The sequence below is a fragment of the Daktulosphaira vitifoliae genome, unplaced genomic scaffold, assembly GCF_025091365.1.
Source record: "Daktulosphaira vitifoliae isolate Bord-2020 unplaced genomic scaffold, ASM2509136v1 Scaffold_1, whole genome shotgun sequence".
Classification (NCBI taxonomy): domain Eukaryota; kingdom Metazoa; phylum Arthropoda; class Insecta; order Hemiptera; family Phylloxeridae; genus Daktulosphaira; species Daktulosphaira vitifoliae.
In genome coordinates, this window is record NW_026099572.1 from 45741743 (window position 1) to 45763897 (window position 22155).

The 22155-nt window shown below is 28.2% G+C and overlaps 3 protein-coding genes and 1 long non-coding RNA gene across 4 annotated transcripts; 2 read left to right on the plus strand and 2 right to left on the minus strand.

The window, feature by feature from the left end:
- The first annotated feature begins 209 nt into the window (after positions 1-209).
- Positions 210-1677, plus strand: LOC126899399 (sentrin-specific protease 1-like). The gene is made up of 3 exons (XM_050674332.1): positions 210-345; positions 441-545; positions 818-1677. Exon 3 carries the CDS (start codon positions 823-825, stop codon positions 1402-1404), a length of 582 nt encoding a protein of 193 aa, XP_050530289.1. The 5' UTR covers positions 210-345; positions 441-545; positions 818-822; the 3' UTR covers positions 1405-1677.
- A 697-nt stretch (positions 1678-2374) lies between these two features.
- On the minus strand, positions 2375-3068 carry LOC126899433 (uncharacterized). Its single transcript, XR_007702585.1, has 2 exons — positions 2798-3068; positions 2375-2579 (listed from the first exon to the last, which is right to left on the minus strand). It is a non-coding gene; the product is annotated as an uncharacterized LOC126899433 (long non-coding RNA).
- A 1624-nt stretch (positions 3069-4692) lies between these two features.
- Positions 4693-10638, plus strand: LOC126899111 (integrator complex subunit 8). The gene is made up of 16 exons (XM_050673670.1): positions 4693-4946; positions 5033-5234; positions 5299-5520; positions 5573-5774; positions 5834-6058; positions 6118-6375; positions 6428-6674; positions 7336-7466; positions 7738-7848; positions 7908-8058; positions 8548-8787; positions 8879-9122; positions 9195-9313; positions 9390-9544; positions 9614-9796; positions 10396-10638. Exons 1-16 carry the CDS (start codon positions 4829-4831, stop codon positions 10516-10518), a joined length of 2931 nt encoding a protein of 976 aa, XP_050529627.1. The 5' UTR covers positions 4693-4828; the 3' UTR covers positions 10519-10638.
- On the minus strand, positions 10110-19127 carry LOC126899146 (uncharacterized). The gene is made up of 10 exons (XM_050673737.1): positions 18478-19127; positions 15792-15836; positions 15542-15730; positions 15324-15477; positions 14749-14855; positions 13407-13564; positions 12726-12963; positions 12325-12434; positions 12080-12226; positions 10110-12006 (listed from the first exon to the last, which is right to left on the minus strand). The coding sequence occupies exons 1-10, from the start codon at positions 18518-18520 to the stop codon at positions 11401-11403; spliced, it is 1797 nt and encodes a 598-aa protein (XP_050529694.1). The 5' UTR covers positions 18521-19127; the 3' UTR covers positions 10110-11400.
- Positions 19128-22155: the final 3028 nt, after the last annotated feature.

Below are 22155 nucleotides of genomic sequence, written 5' to 3' on the forward strand. Positions count from 1 at the left end.
TGAAATTTTAAATTCAACAGAAAAAAAAAATATAGCAATTTCAAAAGACAATCCGCTATTAATATCAGCTGATTTGTTAGACAAGGTATATTTTATTATGCTTTTTTCAATAAAAAGATTTTAGGGTATACCCTAAACAATTTTTTGGACTTAAAGAAAATTTCTTAAATAAATTTATCATATAATTAAATATATTTTTATGATCCGTTAAGAGTTTTCATAAGAAAAATTTGGAACGCAAAAAATCCGAAATAAAAAAACAACTTTTTGAGATATCTTCTAATACTACTGCTCGACCAAATTTAAAAAGAAATTCATCCGAAGAAGATGAAAAAGTCATAAAAAGTATACAACTTTTAAAATATAATTCATTTTTAAAAAATATGAAGTTTTGATTTTTGAAACAAATATGTAATATTTTTAAACATAAATTATTTTAGAGCCAAAAGTTAGTTCTAATCCTTTGACCTTAAATACGCCGAATGACGTAAATTTACTTGCTCTGTCCACTATTGAAGTAATAAAAGTACCAGAGAAAGAAAAAGGTAATTAGTTATTTAATCTATTTATTTTATGTAAAATTAAATAAAAAAAGATTATTTATTAAACATAATTAATTATAATAATACGAGTTAAATTAATATAACTTCTGCAGAGGCGTGTCATTAAGGGGGTCCATGGACGTTTTAAACAAAAGTAATTATACGTGTTTAATTTCATATTCCAAAACCTTAAATAAACCTAAATAATAGTAAACTGTTCAACAAAGTCTTTTATTAATTTTATGAAAAATGTTTAAATATGGTTACACTTGCAGAAGTAATGCAAGATCAGAACACAAAATCTCTTGATCAGTATAATGCACCTTCATTTAAATCGCCCACATCATGGTATACTTCAGACACAATTAATGAGTACATTAAAATGATAGTAAAACGGTCAGAAGGTGAAGTTTATGCAGTTGTCACTGATTTTATTGTAGCGTATCTTCGAGGAGGTTATCCAGCTGTAAGAAGATGGATAAAAAAAGATATTCACACAATAAAATTACTTTTTGTGCCCATGAATGTATATGAGAGTCATTGGATATTGACAGTGGTTAATATACCTGAAAAGACTGTGACATCATATGATAGTCTTAAGTCGTATGAGGGTCCCTATCCAATGGTATTAAAAAATTTCTTAATTGAATGGGAGATGGACAAAAAAGGAAAAGCTTCTACATGGACATTACAAATAGGCGAGACATCTCGCCAAACCAATGGACATGATTGTGGGCCATTTACTGTTGAGCTGGCAGAAAAAATGTCTCGAGGAGATACAACACCAATAAATGCAAATTTTATGCCTTTTATAAGATTAAGACACAAAAATGAAATTATTGCTGGCGAGCTATTCAATTAATATTTTTATGAATGAAATTTTATTTTTGTATTTTATATCAATTTTCTTAATATTCACTATAAATTGAAATTTTTATTTGTATACCACCAAACATTTTTTTACTTTTTCTATGTTTAATTGTTGTTTTGTTATTTTATTTTAATCTTATTTTTCTTTGTAACATTTCATTTAAGAAATTCAAATTTAATATAAATTTATCTTAACTGAAATAATTTAATGTTCTTGTTATGTGAATATACAAATATTATAATATACAGTTATGGATACAATTAAGTTAAAAAGTCAGCCAATTATAATTTTTTAAATTAACAAGCGTATCTACTATCTTAACAACTTAATTTTAATTTTACTAAATGACGATTCATAAAGAATTTCATAACTTTTGTTTATTTTTTAAATACTATTTTAATTATAAAAAATTCTTTTCTGTATTTTTTATGAATGCGGTATATTGAATAGGGGTAACTAAACTTATTTGTTTATAATTCTCTAAACTGATAAACTATAAAATAAATTTAAAAATGAACTACAAGTTCAGAATATTTCCGTTGTTATTATATTTTTGCTACGGGTATTTTTGTTATCTAAACAGGCCCGTAGCCAGACCTAACTAGTTGTACGGGCACAAAGTAAAGTAAGACGGGCAGGCACGTATCCAGGGGGGGGCGAGGGGCCTTGATTGCTTTGAGACCTTTTTTTTTTTTGCTTGTCCACAATCAAAGCCGTAGAGAGAAAAGTTTGGGCCCGGGAGGGAAATAATTATGGGCCCCTATTAGTGGTGTTCCCAGAAGCTACGGTCACCCCCTTCCGCCAACCACCTCACATGATCGGATACATTTAAAATATTTATAATTTTTTTATTTTAAGAAACAAAGTAAAAATACAAATTTGAAAATAAGTTTAGTTTTTATATTAAATGACTTATATAATTGTGCGCAATTTTAAACACATAGACACTATCCACCACTGGCATACACTCATACACGCTCCAAGAGGTTTTTCGACATGTCGGAAGTAGTCGTCAAGGAACTTCGTGTCGAAACAATAACATTAACCATTATAGGGTCAAGCGGGGTAATTGTAAATAATCAGAGTAAACGTAAATGAATATTTCGACTAATAACTTTTGGTAGGTTTAATTGTGTATTGAAAAGTGCTGGTCCATGTGTGTGTTGCTATCAAATTAAACATAAATTTGAAATAAAATTATGTGAATTTATTTTAAAAAAATGCATTTACTATTACCCCAATTGTTTACAATTACCCCGCTTGACCCTACACTGCGATTGACAATTAACATATCATCCCGTTCATGAGATTCATTTTTTATAATATTAATAATTAAAAATGTAATTTTAATAAATTAAAACTATTAATAAATAATAATACTTACCTCTACGCTATAAATTGCGTATCCGCGGTTCACAATCGGCGATTAAATAAAGCTGTTGTCTATTCTAGCACTTCTTAGTAGTTATTATCTACACGGACGGCTACGCGATCTTTAATAATAGTTGTAACAATATTATCATTATGTTATGTTATGTTTCAATAATCATTGATGTAAATCGTGACAATCAAAGACAAAATACTGAGAACTGGAAGTCGCCTGTATTCACTGGGTAAAACCGTAAATACAGCAGATATTGACCCAAATTACACGATAACAAGTAATGTTACTCCAATAACTTTTTCTGAGAATTTAAATATGTATATACACATCTTATATTATCATTTAGTTAATATAACGGCTCCCATGCTACCAATATCACTAACAACACTGACCGACAGCACCGACTATATTACGCGAAACATTTTGTGTAATTTCAATACTAGAAATTTTTCTACACATCAGTTTTTTCAGATTTTTTTTTCTTGGACGGGTTAGACGAGCTCTGTACGGGCAAGGAGGTCGCTTGTACGGGCTTACTCGCCCGTACTAGCCCGTACATGGCTACGGGCCTGTATCTAAATGACCCAATGAAATCCAAATAATTTCTAGAAATCTCTGATAAAATGTAGATAAATACGTGTCGTCGAATCCTATCAAATTATATTCAATTTTGTTATTTATTTAAAATACCATTTATTTTATAGTAAATAAATATAGTATATTATAAAAAACTTAATACCAATATATTAGGCATTTTTTTTAAGTCGGGGGGTGTCCAGACATGGAGGACACCCCCCCCCCAAATACGCCACTGATGACGAGAGTGTGTAATAGGCAACCAGAATGATAACAAATCGAACAGTGTAGGATACCAAAGATTTTCTCCAAAAGACTCCTTATCAGGTTACCGCGTGGTGTGAAATCAAAAACTGGAGGACAATACAATGTACATAGGCCCTTTGAAAAATCCATATTCTCCCTTCGGAGAGTCCTTTAGGTGTCTCTTAGAAATCTGATGCTACTAGATAAGTTATATAAGCAAAATAAAATAACATTTTAAATAGGTCAGTTCGATATTTGCTTCAGGGTAACTAAAAAATTAAATCAGGACTAACCATATTAAATCTGAAATAAGTCGATAGACAAACGAGTAATTACTCAGTGTCATTTAACATAAATGACTTATATTTAATTTGTTGGCCAAAAGGAATGATTGTGTTTAAAATAAAAATATTCATGTACTTGAATAAAATGTAAATTAAACTGTATGGACATGGAAGTGTACAACAAACTTATATTCGCTGTATGGGTTAAGTAAATAGTTAAATTTACAATAAATAATTAATCGATGTAAGGTAAAATAACTGTGGTAAGCCAGAATGAACATTACACTATACCAAACAGTCAAGAGTAACATATGAGTTTAAGTAATGACGATGCCTAAATAGACATCAAACTAAATCGCTTATAAACTAGAAAAAAAATACTATAAAAATCATACACAGGTTTTTTAAAGAAAAAATATTAAGTAAAACCATATATGTCTTATACTGACAATGTCGACATTTTACAAGTGAGCTTAGAAAATCATATTTATACTAGTTATTTGAAAAAGTTCTAATAAACAAGATTATTTTTAATTTTAATATAGATAAGAATATTCCGCGCCAATAGAGCAGCTTGCAAAATACTTTTATACAAATGTAATGAATAACATAGTAAAATAAATAATAATAATGAATATTATTAATTTTACTATGATAAATGGATCGTTTTTGGTAAAATAAAGAAAAATTTCAAACTTATCTAATTAATATTACATGTGTCTATTGAAGGGACGGAGTAGAATACAAATAACTCATTATCACAATCATTGTTTGATAATAAAATATTGATAACGCTTTTCTCAAACTCTATGCATGTGCTACAAAACCGATTTGATGATTAAAATACAAATGTTTTGAATTTATAAAATTATGTCAAGATAGCTTTGGATACTGTAATTGATTATATATTAAAATATTTATAATCATGGACGTTGATTTATTAAGGCCTGGTATGATACCCATTGCACCAAATACAAAACTATGGTTTGAATTTCTTATTGATCCTTCTCTTCTTGAAGAGCATTTAAATAATCCCCAAGCAGGTAATAATGTTATTTGTCATTAATTTAATCATATAATGTTTTTTTTATTTCTTTAAATGTTTACAACTAATTATTTTGATTTATAGACCCGAATGCAACAGACCTTTTAATAAAATTTTTATATTCATCAATGGAAAGACCAAAAGATCTACCACCTATTGACATTGATGATTTAATGGATAATTCAAAAATTGAGTACAGAAAACGTAAAAAATACGAATGTTTAAAAATATTAGCTATGAGAATTGTTAGTTTTTGGGAATGGGATCTTAACATTTTTCAAACCAGGTAGTATACATGTTTTTATTAAAACATATAAGTGTGTAAAAGTATATTATTTTTTGTTTTTCAGAGTTCCAATAAGTTTACAAATCATTTTTGTTCAAGACTTGTTGGATTTAGTATCAAATGAACTTAATCTTATAAATTTTGAATCTCATATTTCTATTGAGGACTTATCACAATTAAGTGATCAACAATTATTTGCCATAGCATTTTTTCATCGTTGGACACTAACTGCTATAATAAATTATACAATTTCAAAAAAATCAAATTTTGCTTTAGGATCTATTCAGTATGAGTATAATTATAATTTAAATGTATTATTTAATAAATTAAAAATTTAGGGATGGAAATGAAGATGTACTACTCAAATTAGAAATGCAGAGCGAACTTAGTGAAAAAATGTTATTACGTTTAATTGGATTAAAGAGAAAATCATATATAATTCCAAATATGGAAACATTTATACCCCCTGATGAACTTAATCCATTGACCTGCAACTGGTCTAAAGGACTTATTATTTCCTCAGCTGAATTTCTCTCCCAAGTATATCAATTTGTTATTTACAAATTTAGAAAGTGTTAATTTTAAATTAAATTATTTAGATTATGTATGACTACTCTAAATACAAGTTTTTCAAAGAACAATATGAAGATGCCCATACATATTTTACCAAGTGCAGACAACTGTACCAAAATTTAAAACCAAGTTCATTTTATAAAATCAAAATAGAGGAGTTAAATGGATTTTGTGCTGCTTGTTCTCTAGAGGTTACAGAAAACACAAATTTATTTGTACAATTTTTACATTCAATTCAATCAAATTATCAAGTAAATATGTATATAAGAATTCTTTAACAAATTATTCAATTGATAAAATATTATTTTAGGATGTTTTAAAAATTTTAAACAACGATAATAAAACATTGGACATACCATTGATGTTTCGAGATTCCTTAGAACTAGATTTGGCATCTATACTCTCATTAGGAAAATTTACTGCTTCCAGGGATATGTTATTTCAAATTCAAACTTTAAATGCAATGCGAAGAGCTTTATTGACAACTGAGGAAGTAATGTTAATGCCTCCTGAAGACTATGTTGCTAAAATCAAAGCAAATTCCCATGGCCCTGAAATATTTTTTAAGGTAATTTTATAATAAAAAATAAATTTTTTATTAAAAAATTATTTAATTTTAGGAATTGAAAATGTATTCTTCAATTAAAGATGAAAATGTAAAAAAAAATTTTAAAATATTTATCTACAATATTTTGTTAAAATGTCCAAAAAATTTGATTAACGACATCATCAAAGAGGGAAGTAAAGTGAGCAAATTATTTGATGAAGATGAAATTCAACAGTTGTTAATATTTCCAGATGATACACCTTCATTTAAAGTGAATATGGCGAAGCGGTTTCAACGTATGAATTTAAAACATAATTTAGGTAACAATACTTCATACAAAAATTACTTTTTAATTGAAAAAATTATTGATAAATAGTCTCAAAATAAATTTACTTATCAAATTATTTTTTATATATTTGATTAATTCAAAAATTAGACTGAAAATTATCATATTGATTTATTTATCATCATAATAGTAACATTAAAATCATAAAAACAATGTACAGCACCAATTACCATAGTAGTTAAGATTTATTATTAAAAAATAGATCATAGTGAACTTCTAAAAAAATAAATATTGCTATCATTCCATAATAAAGTGATTTGTTATTGCTGAAAATAAAAATTAAATATAATGTAGTCATTTATTTTACTATTAAGTAGAACATTTGTCATTTGTGCTTATGTAGTTTTGCAAAATAGCGGGCTGCTAAATTAATTATTTTTTTTGGAACTCTCATGCGACATTTAGTGGCGATTGTTGATTTATATGTTGCATCATGATTACCGTATTATATGTTATATTTGTTGTATCATACTTTTACTAAATTCAATTTTTATAATACTTTTGTTTAGACAGTAGTTAAATATTATATTTTTAACTCATTCATTTTAACAGTTATGTATTCAAATTGTAATTAAATTTTTTATTTTAAATAATATTTAAAATATCAATTTCAAAACTTTTATGATATTTTTCAGGCATAAATAAGCAAAATATTTTGCTAAGAAATAAAATTTGCACCGAAATTGATCCAAATAATGTTCGCAATTTATTACAACAATTATACAAAATTGATCCTATGTATAATGTTATGGACCTAAATTTAGAAGTATTTTTCTATTATTCTTGAATATTAATTTCTTCTAATTAATTAGCTAAATAAGTTTCATTAATTTTTAAAAAATTTTAAATATAATATATAAAAATCTTTTAATATTATAATTATATCATAAATTAATTAATTATACTTTGTAAAGATAATTTTCATGAAGTTTATAAGAAAATACTTTAATGAAATTTCTCTTTTTAATCATAGAATAAAATGAAATAATATTTTTACTGTAATTATTTGAAATATATTAATAATAAATATTTTTTAGTGGCAAGTTCCTTTACCTTTGCTAAATCTTTTAATTTCATTACCAAATGGAGTACTGAAATTTGTACTTCTAACATTTTTGGCCAAAGCGGAAGAAATGACAAACTTGAATGTAAGATTTGTTAAATTATATTGTTTTTTATTTTATATGATAAAAATTTAATATTTTAGAATTTTAAAAAAGCACTAGTATTTTTAAAAGAAGCAGAAAATGATGTCAAAAACAGTAACAATGTTATATTTTCAAAATTAAGACAGTTAATATCTTGGGAAAGCCTTTATGTTGAGATGCTTCAATTTCAACATGAATTTAAAACTTATGGTATGTGACTTTAATTTTTTGTTATGACTGTATATTATTTTTACTAATTGAAATAATCATAATGTAATACATAAAACAATATAAAAGTTTACTAACTTCTTCACTTATTTCATTCTTTCTCAAATTAGAGTTTTATTCTTAAAAATTTTATACATTATATATGCCATTTCTTTGTGACTCATAATATATACCAATTTCATTAAATTTTAAATAATATATCTAGTAACAAAAACTATATTATTATCTTCTAAGCCTCTATCCCAACTATTTGAGATCTATTTTACTATGATTTGATAGGATTTTTACACTGGCTATTGACTTGATGCAATCTTATTTAGGGTAAAGTAAACAGTAAGTGCATAACAGTGTTAAAGACACAACCCCCTTACAACGCTCATTTATAACTTAAAAATAAAAATAATATTTTTTAAGAAAATTTTGAGTCACTAGTAACTATTATATAATTTATATTATTTTATTTATTTATAGTTATTGGAGATCTTATTGATCGTTGTAAGTTATGTCTTGAAACTGTTCAAGGAGATATGATACCTCGACAAGATATTGCTGAACAATGTGTATTAACTCTTTTGAATATTGGTGAATGGGAATACTTAACAACTAAACGTTTTAGTTGTTTTGATCTGCCATTAGCTATTGTTTATTCATGTATTGACGTTACTAAATTTAAAGGAAATAAAAAAAGTGCTAAAGAAATATGGGATTTAGGTAATAATTAAAAATCAATTTTTATGGAATATTTAAATAATTAACATAAGTTGGGATGTAAAAATAATTTTTGTACAAATTTTTATTCTAGTTTTACCAATATTTGACTATAGCTACAATAATCCAAATAAAAGAACATTAGATGGAGATTCTGCTTGTAATCAAAACAGAGTATTAAATCAAAATGACCTTATGAGATTATTTATGAGTTTAAGAGATCAAACTGCTATACAAATTGTACTATCACTTTTAATTAAAATACAAAATATTCTCAGAGATGAGTCATCTACTGAAATTATTATGCCATACCTTCATATTTGGCCTGCTATGCCCAAGTATAAATAAATTACTACATTTAAATAATTTTTCGTAATCTTCATTGAGTAATTAATTACTAAACGTTTTAGTGGAATGAGTTTTCCTTTGCGATGTATTACTGATTTTCTCGAAATTGTATTAAATGAAACATTAAAATTTCATCCAAATCATATAATATTATTAAAGTTAAAAGGAGATCTACAATATGGTAAATTTATTTTGTATTAAGATAAACATATGTTAAATTTTTTATTATTTATTTGGTTGTTTTTATAATGATATAGTCATGGGTCATTATAGTTCTGCTATGAAATGGTATATGGAAGCTATTGTAATTGTGAGTGACTACTTTGCTAGACCAATTTTAAAACCAATGATTGATGATTATGTGTATAAAAGAATGGTTAGATGTTGTATGCAAATGCAAAATTTTACTCAGGTGAAAAACCATTAGTTGATTTAATATTCTAGAGTACAGTTAAGCTAAGGTTTTAATTCATTTTTACAGGCTGCAATATTGTGTCTTTTTCAAGATGAAGTGGACTACACAACAGTGTTTAAGTGTGCTTCAGAAACCAACTCGTGTGATGCCTTAGATGAATACTATGAATATATATGGGATATAAGTCTGTTAGAATTTTTAATATATTGGCATACCAAACTTAATCATCAAGAACACAGACAAAAACTTGTAAGAAAATTTTTGTCAATAATAATTAACAAGATTTAATTTAAGTCTTATCAGTATATAAATATACATTAAAATTTTCTTTTGCAAGTATTTTATCAAAAATTACTTAATACTTGAATTAAAAGGTATGAGAACCCTGTACAGCTTAATGGAACAGAATTAAAACCTTGATACCAATTTTGAGGAGTTTCGTTTTTCTTCTAATATCAAGAGCATTTTTGATGAATAATTTGAAAATTTCAATTTAGTTAAAACCTTATTTAATGTTTGATCTTTATAAAATAACCTTAGACATTAATTAATTCACAGAAAATAATTTGTTGGCAGTAATTTATTCAATATTGAAGTATAAACATTATATACAATTTAAAATACATATATTTTATATATTACATTTTAATCTACCATTATCATTATCATTACATGTATATATATATATATATATATTTATATAGAGTGTTCAGTAAGTGTAGACATGGGTTTCTATTGTTCTCATTGTTTGTAACAACTGACCTGTTTCCTTACTCAACATTTTGTATATTAATGATACATAGATACATTTTATATACATAATATAATTTATATTTATATTTTTAAAGTTAAAAACAATTGGTGCATTAGAGTTAAATGCAAATAATAATGAGGAAATTAAAAGAGAAGCAGCCAATATAAGAAAATTAAAATTCCTAAGAGCATTGTCACAACAGTATATACATCCCTGAAATGACAAATTCGTAATTCTATTTGTTTACAATAGTGTTTATTACATTTATATAATTTTTTTAATTTTAAATATGTATCATCGTGTATATTTTGTATGAATAAACTTTCTTTATACAATACTTATCACATATGGTTTACAATTTAATTATACATTTTATCTAAACTATTTTTGTATAAAGTCTATATTAGTTTAATTGATTAACAATCCATATTTTACTTTTACTGATAGCAGCATATGTCTAATATAAAAATCTAATCAATTCAATAAAATCAAATCAAAGATATTAATAAATGTCCAAAGAAAACTTTGATTGATAAAAATTAAACTAAATTTTTTTTTATAAAACATGTCAAAAATATATAGTCAAGCTGGCTAGTAATATTTTATTACAACAATTTACGAATTTAATGAAACTTGCTCAAGAACTCTCATACATTAAAAAATATATTTTTAGATTTGCAAGTTTTATAGACTCAAATAAAAACATACTCATTAAATATTCACACAATATAGTCTTGTGTGTGCTTTATCTTTGAGGTTCAGTGACTAATATAAAAAAAAATTAAGAAATAATTAGTTTTTATATTTTTAAAAACAAATATCAAAATAGAAAAAAATTTTGAATGGTTAAGAATTTTTATAAAAATATAAAAAATAATTTCAATTAAATTTTTTTTATAATTCATTATTTTGAAACAATTAATGTATGGAAATTTAAGTAATGAAACATTTTTGATAAAAAAAAACATGTAATTCTAATTAATATTTTGCGTGTGCATATGATAATTTTGATTACTTATGTAAAAAATTAATTTAATTAATTTTAAAAAAATACCGTTATTATAATGTTATTCTGTTATTCTTTATATCACGGTCACAGTCAGTGCATAACAATAACATCTGGAGCTGATTTTGTTGATTCAACACTGTAAGGCCTTTGACCAGATGATTCAGATGAAAATTTATCCATTTCAATTACAGCTTCTGCTCTAAACTTGCTTGGTTTACTCAAATCGGATGAATTTTCTGAATTTTTTCTATACCCAAAGGTAGAAAATCCCAACGGTGGCTTATTTAACGGAGACTCCGAAGGTCTAATTCTATAATGACCCGAAGAAGTTTTTGGAACAAAAGCTGGAGTGTCAAACAAACTTTCTCTAGTTTGACATTCAATATCTTTAGTTTCGGTTGCTGAAGGATAGGAACTCATCAAACCGTCGTCTTCTTCGTCCTCGATGGAAGAATAATGACAAGATGGAGGATCGTGCTTCATTAACACTGGAATGATGTCACCAGATGGAACGTAACAATCTAAGCTAGATACATTATTTGCATGTTTGGATCGAATCAGATTGGTGCATTGACTACTATTTTCACTGTGCGAATAGTCGTGGCAATGTGGTTCATAATTATCCCCGGTGTGTTCATCAGCTTCACTGATACCTATTTGATCAACGTGTCCATCTCTTGAGTGACGCATGTGTTCCTTAAATACATTTATAATGTAATTGAGTTAAACATAAGATAATTGCAGTCAACGCAATAGTATTTTATCTTACTTTTATTATTCGATGATCGTGAACTAATTTCCTCACTATATTTGTCACAAAAGCTGAACACATTCCGCAAAGTATAAGAAAGAAAACCACTAGGATAATGATAATGTCGAAACCAGAAAACAGACGTATTAAGGTATCATCCTCTTCCTATAATGTTCGAATAAAAATGTTTTATACTTTATGCACATAAATATCTCACAATCTCTACATCAACTACTTGTATAAAATCCAACAAAATTACTAACCGGGCAACCGTCTTCATCCCAACGGAAACGACAGTTTTCTACATTGTTGCATCGTAGTTCTGCATCTATACAAGTTAAATCTTCACAATCATACTGATCTTCACCACAGTCTACAAAAGAATAAATATTTCCAAATTATTTTCTGTTTTAAATAAATTATACAATGCATTAAATATTCATGCCTTATAAATTTTCAAGTAATACTACACCACATTTTAATGTAAATGAATTAATCTTCAATTCAATCATTACAAATTTGCGGTAAATACAAGTGGCTCAAAGAAAAATTATAAATGCATCGAAAACCGAGTTCACAATAATAATGATACTGATCACAATTATTTGATTGCCAAGAAAAATATAATCACTTCTTAATTTTTGCACGCGGTACATACTCATACCTTCATCTTTATTCTTTGTGCGAAAAGCGGTGAACAGCGCTGAAAACATGGACTTCCGGCCTTCAGTTACAAAACGGACGTGTAATATGTTGCCGGACGACAATACCAATTCAGCTAACGATCCGCAGAACACTTTGAGTCGTGACGCCATGTCGGTACGGTTCGAAAAAATTTCTACCACATTCCAACTGCAATCGTTGGGTTTTTCCAACACAAAATCTTTAAAATTCAACTGGATCTAAAATAAATAGGTGATTTTTAAAGAATGACATACTAGAAAAACCATATAGTTAATAGATACTAAGAAACAGAAATTGTATCAGGAAGCCGTAATAAGGTTTTTGGCACCTTAAGCCAATTTAAACATATGCACCCCTAAAAAAACCCTACCATTTTATTAATAAAAGACCTTTTCTTTGTTTATTACTTAAATAAAAAATCTTCCACTATCGTTTAGGACCCCTTTTTAATGACGCCTGAGGCAATGACGTCACATCCTCACTATAGCTCATAGACTGACTGACTAAAAATCGTTCAATTAGGAAATTATGACCATTAGTCATTGTTTCTTTTAACCAATCATTCAATATACTATAATAAGTCATTTAAAAAAACCAGTCTCACTCTGAGTTTATAATTATAAAATAACAATGTACTAGTGGTCGTCTTTTTAGCACTTACTTTCCATCCTACTTTAACTTCAATTATCCACATACAATCCAAAGGCACTTTATACATTAGAGTTTCATTCTTAACGTCTTCTACATCCGTACTGTTTATATACCCTTGCGATCCATTAATGTATTTTCGGCAAACGGGCAGTTTGGGAATAGATACGCCTGTAATATATTCATCAGTCGGTTGTAAATTACAATAGGAAAATTAGTTCAATAATAGTAATGTATTAATTATAATGCGCAGAAATTCAAGACGACTTTTCGATTGTTTTTAAGGTCGTTAAGTAAATATTTGTCCATAAACAATTTCGATTTATAAAAAGTTAAATTATTCATACTTCTAATTCCGAAACCTTTAATCCGATTTTCCTAAAACAATATTTTTTAATTGTATACATTTTCATATTATTATTTTTGTTGACGGGTAATCTTTTTGATTTTTAAGAACTGACAAAAAAATTTATATGAGATTTACATAATCTTGTACATTTAACATTGGAAGTCGATAACTGTTTTCATTGCATAATACACTTATCTTAAAGTCCTAAATACTATTCTATTGGAGCTGAGAAATAATTTGAGGGTAGTTCTATAAATACAGCCATTTCTCGATAGAAAATATTTTCAGATTTCCCTCTAGAAATAAGTGTCTAAATTGTATTTCTATTATATTTAATTGTACTATAATTTTTTTAATTAAAAACATGTGTGAACTTTCCTTTGTTTGGTTAAAACCGTTTGATTTTAATTTTAAGAAATAGTGTACGGGAATACTCGTATATTAATTTTTATAATATTTAATACACTTAATTATTTACTAATGTATACTTTAATAGATAATAAAAAATTAATAAGGGTCTCTATTAGAGAAAAAAAGAAATAGCTTCGCCTGGAAATTGTGTTAAAAAGTGTTGTTTTGTTCCCGTTTCATTTCCGGTTCTGCGATTTTATTAAGCTGATCTAACATGTATTTTAAACGACATAAAATAATAAATAATAATAAAATAATTCTTTGCTCTCGATCAAAGCAAAAAATTTCATTAATTTTAATTAACATAGAAAAAACACTGCTTAAAATTGAAAAACATTTTATACGTTATTTCTCTTGGTTTATTAATTTGCATTTAAATTAGATAGCAAATAAGATTAGTATAAAAAATCAAAAACTTAATAAACAATAATTAACAACTTTAGTTTTTTTTTTTTATTGTATTTAACAATTTTATTTAATACTTCTTTGTTTAAATGCATAATTAATTAAATTTTTTTTTTTGATATTTACGACTAATACATCATTTTAAAGTCTATAATATTTCTTATAATTAAATTTTGAAAAAAATTATTACTTGTTGGAGGCTTTTTTATAAATCTATACACTGCATAAAATCCTTTGTACTCAGTGTTTTCATCTGAGCGAAATCTAATCCACAGCGACCTGTCCTTTGATACTATCCTAAATAGAATAATTTATTTCATTAGATAAAATGTTACTTTGGTAAAGAATAAAGACTATTTGATACACAGTGTAAACAGAGAGATTTATAATATAAATACAGTTGAGATTTGCTCTAAGCCCTGAAAGTAAATAATTTACAAAACCCGCATTTAAGCACTCTCGTTCGTATAATTTTTTAAAGAGGCGTGAAACATTTTATACGGCTACAGACATTTCTCAAATGACTAGAATAAAATTTTAAATACTCTTCTCCTGCCGTTGCTTAAACTTTCATTATGACGAAAGTGTTAAAAGTAATTTCTCTAATTAATTTTATTATTCTGGATACTATTTTTTATTTTAACTAATCCAATATAATTTTATTTTTATTATATTTACGTAAGTCGATGTAGTTTTCATTTTTATTTTTAAAACTAGAAATCATTAAAATGTTTATAAATAACTTAAAATAAACAATCTACTGACTTGGGCGGAAACTGGTTGCCGCAAAAATAATGAGCAGGTTCTGAATATCCATACGGACCATCTCGAATTTCTAAATGGTCGTGTTTACAACCTTCGCTCGGTTCGATTTCAAATAAGTCTCTGAAATCCAATTCTATAACTTCTCCTTCGTCGGCTATAAACGTACACGACTCATATTAATTTATCTGACGTATAGCAGCGTTTGCTTAAACTCATACCTGTAATAACCCTTATACACTCAGTACTGTTAGGATATGTTTGAGGATAACCGGGAGAGTAAAATTCAAACTCGCCTTCAAATTGATGACACGGAGAAGTCAACGAATTATCAGGAACCATGTCCTGAACTGGCATATCATAGTCAACGATGCTGATAGTTGTTGTGTTGCCACCGATCGTTTCGGGATCTACAACAAATAGAACGTGTAAATACCGACGACAAAAATCAATACAGTCTTCGAAATTTACCTGTACAGAAAACATTTCTTCTTACTAGTGTAATGATCACAAAACCTAGAAAAAAGTTTTAAATAACAGATTAACGTACTAATTCGGTTACTTCTTAATTAAATTATTTTTTAAACCATTTCCAAAGTTGAATTCTAAATATAAAGATAACTTGAAATTATGAAACAAATGGTTTTGCGTGAAATATACGAACGATTCTATCTAAATGTTTGTAAGCAACTTTTATTATCACAACATAAACTGACTGGTCGTAAACAGAAAAACATGCAAGTTCACTTTTTATGTAGACGTTTTGCTTAAGTTTTAAAAGTCATCGTCTTTTAGGGATCGTTATACCAAACCATATTATTGGTAATAAATTATTGGACTAATGGTGAACGTTATGGTTTTAATGAATAAATAAATAATGTAGGTCCATAAAATGTATTTTAGATGTCATTGAATTTGTTAATACTTGTTGGCAAATGTCTGTATTAATTTTTTTTTTACGATTTTCTAAACATATACAAATGTGTCGCTCAACACATTTTGCACATACCACACAAATATTCAATAGGCATGTGTTAAACTCACGGTCAATTAATTTTCATTTATGACTTTACTTTCTTAATACGTTTAATTATAAGCACAGTTTATTACAGTATTGTATGATATGATGTGTATAAATTAAAAATTCACAATTTTTATTTACCTTTAGATTTTATTTATTTATTTTTAATTAAGCGAAATCTAAGTAGATACTTGCAGATCTTTTAGGAGTTACTTTTTTTGCAGATGTGCTGCGTGTTACATAATTTTGTCAATCATTTTTTTACAATAAAAAACTACTTGTGTTATAGAGCTATAAATTATCCCAATGTTTTTACAATTTCATTATACTAATGACTTTAGCCATGTGTTGATAATAAAAAAAACCTTTTTTCATAATTCAGACACTAGTGAAATATCATAATTCAACCACACGCAATGAAAGGGCGTTGTAATTTGTTTAAGAAGTAATTTTATAACCGTATGATGATGTAAAAAAAATATATATGTTTGCTGTCCAAATTATTTTTGTACAGCAAAGTTACGTGTGTAATTGGTGTAATTAATATTCGTTTAAAATATTAAACAACATTTAGAGTTTTTACTAAATGTTATAATGGATATCATTAATCTTGTAATTTTTCAATTTACTACCTAAACTATAGATTATTTATTAAATTTAAATATGCAACAAATAATAGTGTACAATTTTTAATTATTATTATTTTTTAACTTAAAAGTGAAACGATAATTTATTGGATTGGATTGTGTCAACTTTGTTCGCCCTCACAAATCATATAATAAGCACATGTGAATAGTATTTTATTTGGTTATTTATAACAACAGGATCCTCAATTTGTTCCCATTCAACCACAGTACTATACAGTACTGTACAGGTCGCATTAAGATCTATGTGGAGAATCCGGGGTGGTACTTGAATGTGGGCTCCAAAGAAGCCTACCTCCTTAATACGAGCCTGGGTTACTAGAAGGTAAACGCAGGCGAATGACAGGAGTTGGAGGCCTCTCACACTAAAATTGATACTTAATTTAAAAGCATATGTAAACTAAAAAAGCTATTCAGCTGTTTATCAAAGAAGAGCTCCGTAATCAATTAAACGAAATATGTGTTGTAACCAATTTTTAATATAAAATGATTGAATCATAATTTATTTTATTTGTGATTAATATAAAAAAAACCACGGCAGAGTAAAACAAGTAGATTCTGAGCTACGCATCGAAGCTAAAAAAAACGTAAACAAAGTTATAACTTGTTTACTTAATAATAAAAATATCATAGCGTTGCTAAAACTTTAAAGTTGTCTCCCCAATGTAAATTTAAAAAGAGTACTACAAAAAAAGGTTTTTGCACAAAGTCGATGGAATCATAGCCCAAGTCCTAATTATTATTTATTTTACAAGAGAGGACAAATTGAAATCAACAAGAGTTTTTTTTTTATAACTGAGAACTTATTTCGACACGAATTAATGTTTAGACTAAACATATTATTCAAAAATTAGAGCAAAAACCAATAGGGCGGACAGAATTGTATTAAATTTGTTTAGTGTTTGGATTTTTTGTGCAACCGTTCACTGGCGCTTATCATAAACGCAAATGCCACTCTTAACTGATAAAACCTATCTTTTATTCGTATGAAAACCTATTAACTTTTTCGGTTAATAATCGAAAAAATAATATTAATATGAACAGTTGACGAATTGATACATTTTGTTTGTGTTTAGGATTGCTGAATATATTATGTCAAGCGTCGCGTCATACTAGAAATACTAGAGTTGTGACTTGGATTGTGTTTTTCTGTGTGTTATGTATACTTTTGTTGCCGGTAAGTTAATTATGAAAAATGTTCTAAAAGAAAATCCGATGGCAATTTATTATGTGTCGAGTGAGTTACTCTGCGACGGTTCTCCTCTATGTGACATATATATATATATATATAGGTACACTATCCTAGAAATGTTGGCCAGGTCCCGAGGCCCGAACAATGTAATACTCTCGTTCTCTGCTATGACTAATTTTTTTGGCAAACATTTTTGGCATTGATTTATTTATACACGGTTCCNTGCTATGACTAATTTTTTTGGCAAACATTTTTGGCATTGATTTATTTATACACGGTTCCATTACGTTAGGTACTTACACAGCACCGGAAAACGTCGTCTGTCGATCGCCAGTGGCGACATAATTCCAAAGCCGCCGTTGTACCCGCCACTTTCGACAAGCAGATGGCATTTAACGCACCTCTACGTTCGCCGCGTTCGCTGCAAAACGCATCCGAACATGTCACCAGCCGCGCATTCAGCTAATCGTAGAGGACAGCAGCACGCGACAGGCCGTACAAACAACATCAGCGTCGCACACGTTCGCATGCACTGTACGACCGTACCCCGCGGGCTTCGCGTGGAGAAGGGTTTTGCCCGACGCGCTTACGGACGACCGACACACACACACCCGATCACACCGTCCCGGCCCGAACGACGTGCGGCGGTTCACTTCAACTGCATTATTGAAATTATCGCCAATACGATTATCGAGAATACGGCACCCGTCGGTGGCGTCCACCACAAGGCGTTTGGCGGTCGAATCAAACGCGCGTTAATAGTAACAACAATCGGGCCGCGTACATTACAACGGCAAGGCAAAGTCGATCAACCGTCGCGGTCGGCGGACGCCTCTATTTATATAAACGAGCGACACGGACGGAAAAACGGCAGAAACGTACACTCGCGATGGCTATAACATGGTATGTGCGTGCGGCCACCGTAGTGCGCCGGTGGCAGGCTGCTGGGGAGTTTGCGCGCGCGTTATCCTCACAGTAGCCGCAAGGAGCTGGCTCGCCACACCGTTAAATCTCTCTCGTATGTGTGTGTGCGTGTGTGTGGATTTTATGTGATATATGGGTCAAGAGCCCCGACCACTGTACTTGTTATATTATGCATGCTATCTCGGTCTAATTAACGCGCCTAGCGGCCACTGCCGAACCGCGTGTGCACGGCACACGGTGGCCATTTGAACGGACGCGATCGCACTCGTATTTGCTGGCACGCACTTGCCCCCACGGACTAGACCAAGGTCAGATATACCCTCCTGATGTAATGCTCCTCGCCAAATACCATCACTATATCCGTGTGAGATAGCAATCCTTTGGAGATCTGTACGTTGTAATGGTCGGCAAATATGCCAGTTTTAGTACTGCCAAAATATATTTTTTCACATCTAATAGATTTACTTATTGTTTCGCCTAGAAACTTAATCCTCGTGCAAAACTACATAGCTGTGTGAACAATTTGTTCTCAATATTTTGTGATTATCACACTAACCCTTAAAAAAGTATTCTTAATCGCGAAGCAATTAAGTATTTATGGGCATTGATATATATATANATTTGTTCTCAATATTTTGTGATTATCACACTAACCCTTAAAAAAGTATTCTTAATCGCGAAGCAATTAAGTATTTATGGGCATTGATATATATATAGGTGCACGTAGGGGGGTGCTTTGGCTACCTAGCGACCCCTGGGATAACATTAGCACTCCCAAGCATACTTCGCCATTCATTTAAAATGTTGTAAGGAAAAATATAACAATTCTCAATATTATTGTATGTTGAAATACTAAAGTAGTTCATTTATAATTTTATACATAATTGTTCATTTAAAAATAAACAAAAATAAGATTGAGTACATAAATTCTACCGTAGCGAGAACATTTTTTTTGTTCGTTGGAACTTAAGCATCCCTAAATTCAAAACATTATTTAGACTGGTAAATCAAATACTGTCGCTAAATTTCAATCTTATAAAAAATTCTTACCGTAGACAATTTTTCAACTTTTATTCAAAGGACAAGGCTAACATTTTTCTTTCATAACTCTACTGCGTACGTTACTAGATATTTATTAATTCATCTTTTAAAAACTATACCTCAGTAGTCTCGACAAATTATTCAGAAATTTTCCCATTGTGTAAATCTAAACAACTTTCGTCAGAGTCGTAGCGAAGGGTTAGTATAGAGTGTATTGCATTCCCAGCAGGAAAAAATGCCTTTTCAGTCGATTTCAATGGACAATTTTCAAAAGTACACAAGATAGATTGACATTTAAAAGAAACTCATAAATTGTTAAGCAACGTTTCATTCTCCTCTTGTTTTTATACTATTTTAAAAAATCATGATACATAAAGTTTGATACCTTTGTATACACGGAAATATTTATTTAAATCAATACTATTATTTCACAATTTTATACTATATATTTATATAACTATAAATGAAAAAATGTATCCATCATTTTTACGTGTTATTTAACTTCATTTTATGTGATCTGATAGATAATGACGAGAAAATAAATTCAAGTTTTGAAACGTATACAAGACACAGAATCGAGATAGCCGTTTAAAAATAATGTTTCTACGACTAACTTCATGTCATATGAAATCCCATTATCGTTACACCGCCCAAAATCGTAACGCAAACGTCTGCCATTTCCCTAGAGAAATAATAGTCAAGTACAAGACCCATAAACTATTTAGAGTTATAGCACTCATTTTTAGTTATCATATAAAAACTTCCAATAATCATTTTTAAAAAGCTGTAAAATTTTAGTAGTCATAAAAGTGAGCCAAAAAAGTTATTTTTAATTTTCATTTAAAATATTTTCTTGTGTTGTCTCTTTTTTAATTTATTGGATAAAAGTAAAAAAAAAAATGGTATTTTCGAAAGATTTTTCAAAGATATTTACGATTTGAAAGAATTTGAAAAATTGCAATTGAAAAAAAATTTGTGACATTGGATGTCTGCATAAGTATTTAATACTTTATTTAGACATTTATTGGTGGAGATCTATGTGTTTCAATGGAGAAATTAATAAGTAATTAAAGTTTTAACAAAAGTGTATCAAAGTATACAGAAAACTGTAATGAAAGCTAAAATATAAAGTTACATCCAATATGATCAATGTATCAAATGCTAATCGAATATTCGGATATGATATGATAACTTTTATAATTTTACTTCACTCCATATTTTCGTTAAATAATAATTTTTTCATAAAAAAGATTTATTGCAAGAAAAAATTATTTTTAAGGGTAGATTTTAGAGTAACTTTCAAAAGTTAAATGAGAACCTGTTACTTCATATTATTATTATGTTTAGATTAGATTAGAACCATCATTTTTTTTACTATTTAATAGTCAAAATAAATTGTTGACAGGCTGATAACTAGTATTGTATAATTACTTTTTGAGTTGTTATAATTTTTAGTTAAAAGCGGGCGAGGTGCGCAATTTAGAAGAATTCTTATCTTTGCGTTAAGATAAAAATAGAGCGTTGCTTAACACTACCCTGCTTCTCACCATTTCTAAATCATCAAATGTTATTATCTCAAAAAAATAATACAAAACTGGTTATCGACTATTTAATGATTTATAAAAAAAAATTATTTTAATTTAATCATATAACATTTTTTTTATGACAAAACCATTATTTAAAAGGAAAATGTGGGATGATTGGTAAATAACACTGTATAATAAAAGNAGATATGATATGATAACTTTTATAATTTTACTTCACTCCATTTTTTCGTTAAATAATAATTTTTTCATAAAAAAGATTTATTGCAAGAAAAAATTATTTTTAAGGGTAGATTTTAGAGTAACTTTCGAAAGTTAAATGAGAACCTGTTACTTCATACTATTATTATATTTAGATTAGATTAGAACCATCATTTTTTTCACTATTTAATAGTCAAAATAAATTGTTGACAAGTCGATAACTAGTATTGTATAATTACTTTTTGAGTAGTTATAATTTTTAGTTAAG

Bases quoted from the DNA above. Each gene is read 5' to 3' on its own strand.
- LOC126899399 (XM_050674332.1), top strand. From the start codon at position 823: ATGCAAGATCAGAACACAAAATCTCTTGATCAGTATAATGCACCTTCA.
- LOC126899146 (XM_050673737.1), bottom strand. From the start codon at position 18,520: ATGTCGCCACTGGCGATCGACAGACGACGTTTTCCGGTGCTGT. The intron at 15,478-15,541 runs GTATGAGTTTAA...GTACGTTTATAG, and splicing joins GTGTATAAGGGTTATTACAG to CCGACGAAGGAGAAGTTATA. The intron at 14,856-15,323 runs GTCAGTAGATTG...TATTCTATTTAG, and splicing joins GGCAACCAGTTTCCGCCCAA to GATAGTATCAAAGGACAGGT.
- LOC126899111 (XM_050673670.1), top strand. From the start codon at position 4,829: ATGGACGTTGATTTATTAAGGCCTGGTATGATACCCATTGCACCAAAT. The intron at 6,059-6,117 runs GTAAATATGTAT...ATATTATTTTAG, and splicing joins CAATTCAATCAAATTATCAA to GATGTTTTAAAAATTTTAAA. The intron at 7,467-7,737 runs GTATTTTTCTAT...AATATTTTTTAG, and splicing joins TTATGGACCTAAATTTAGAA to TGGCAAGTTCCTTTACCTTT.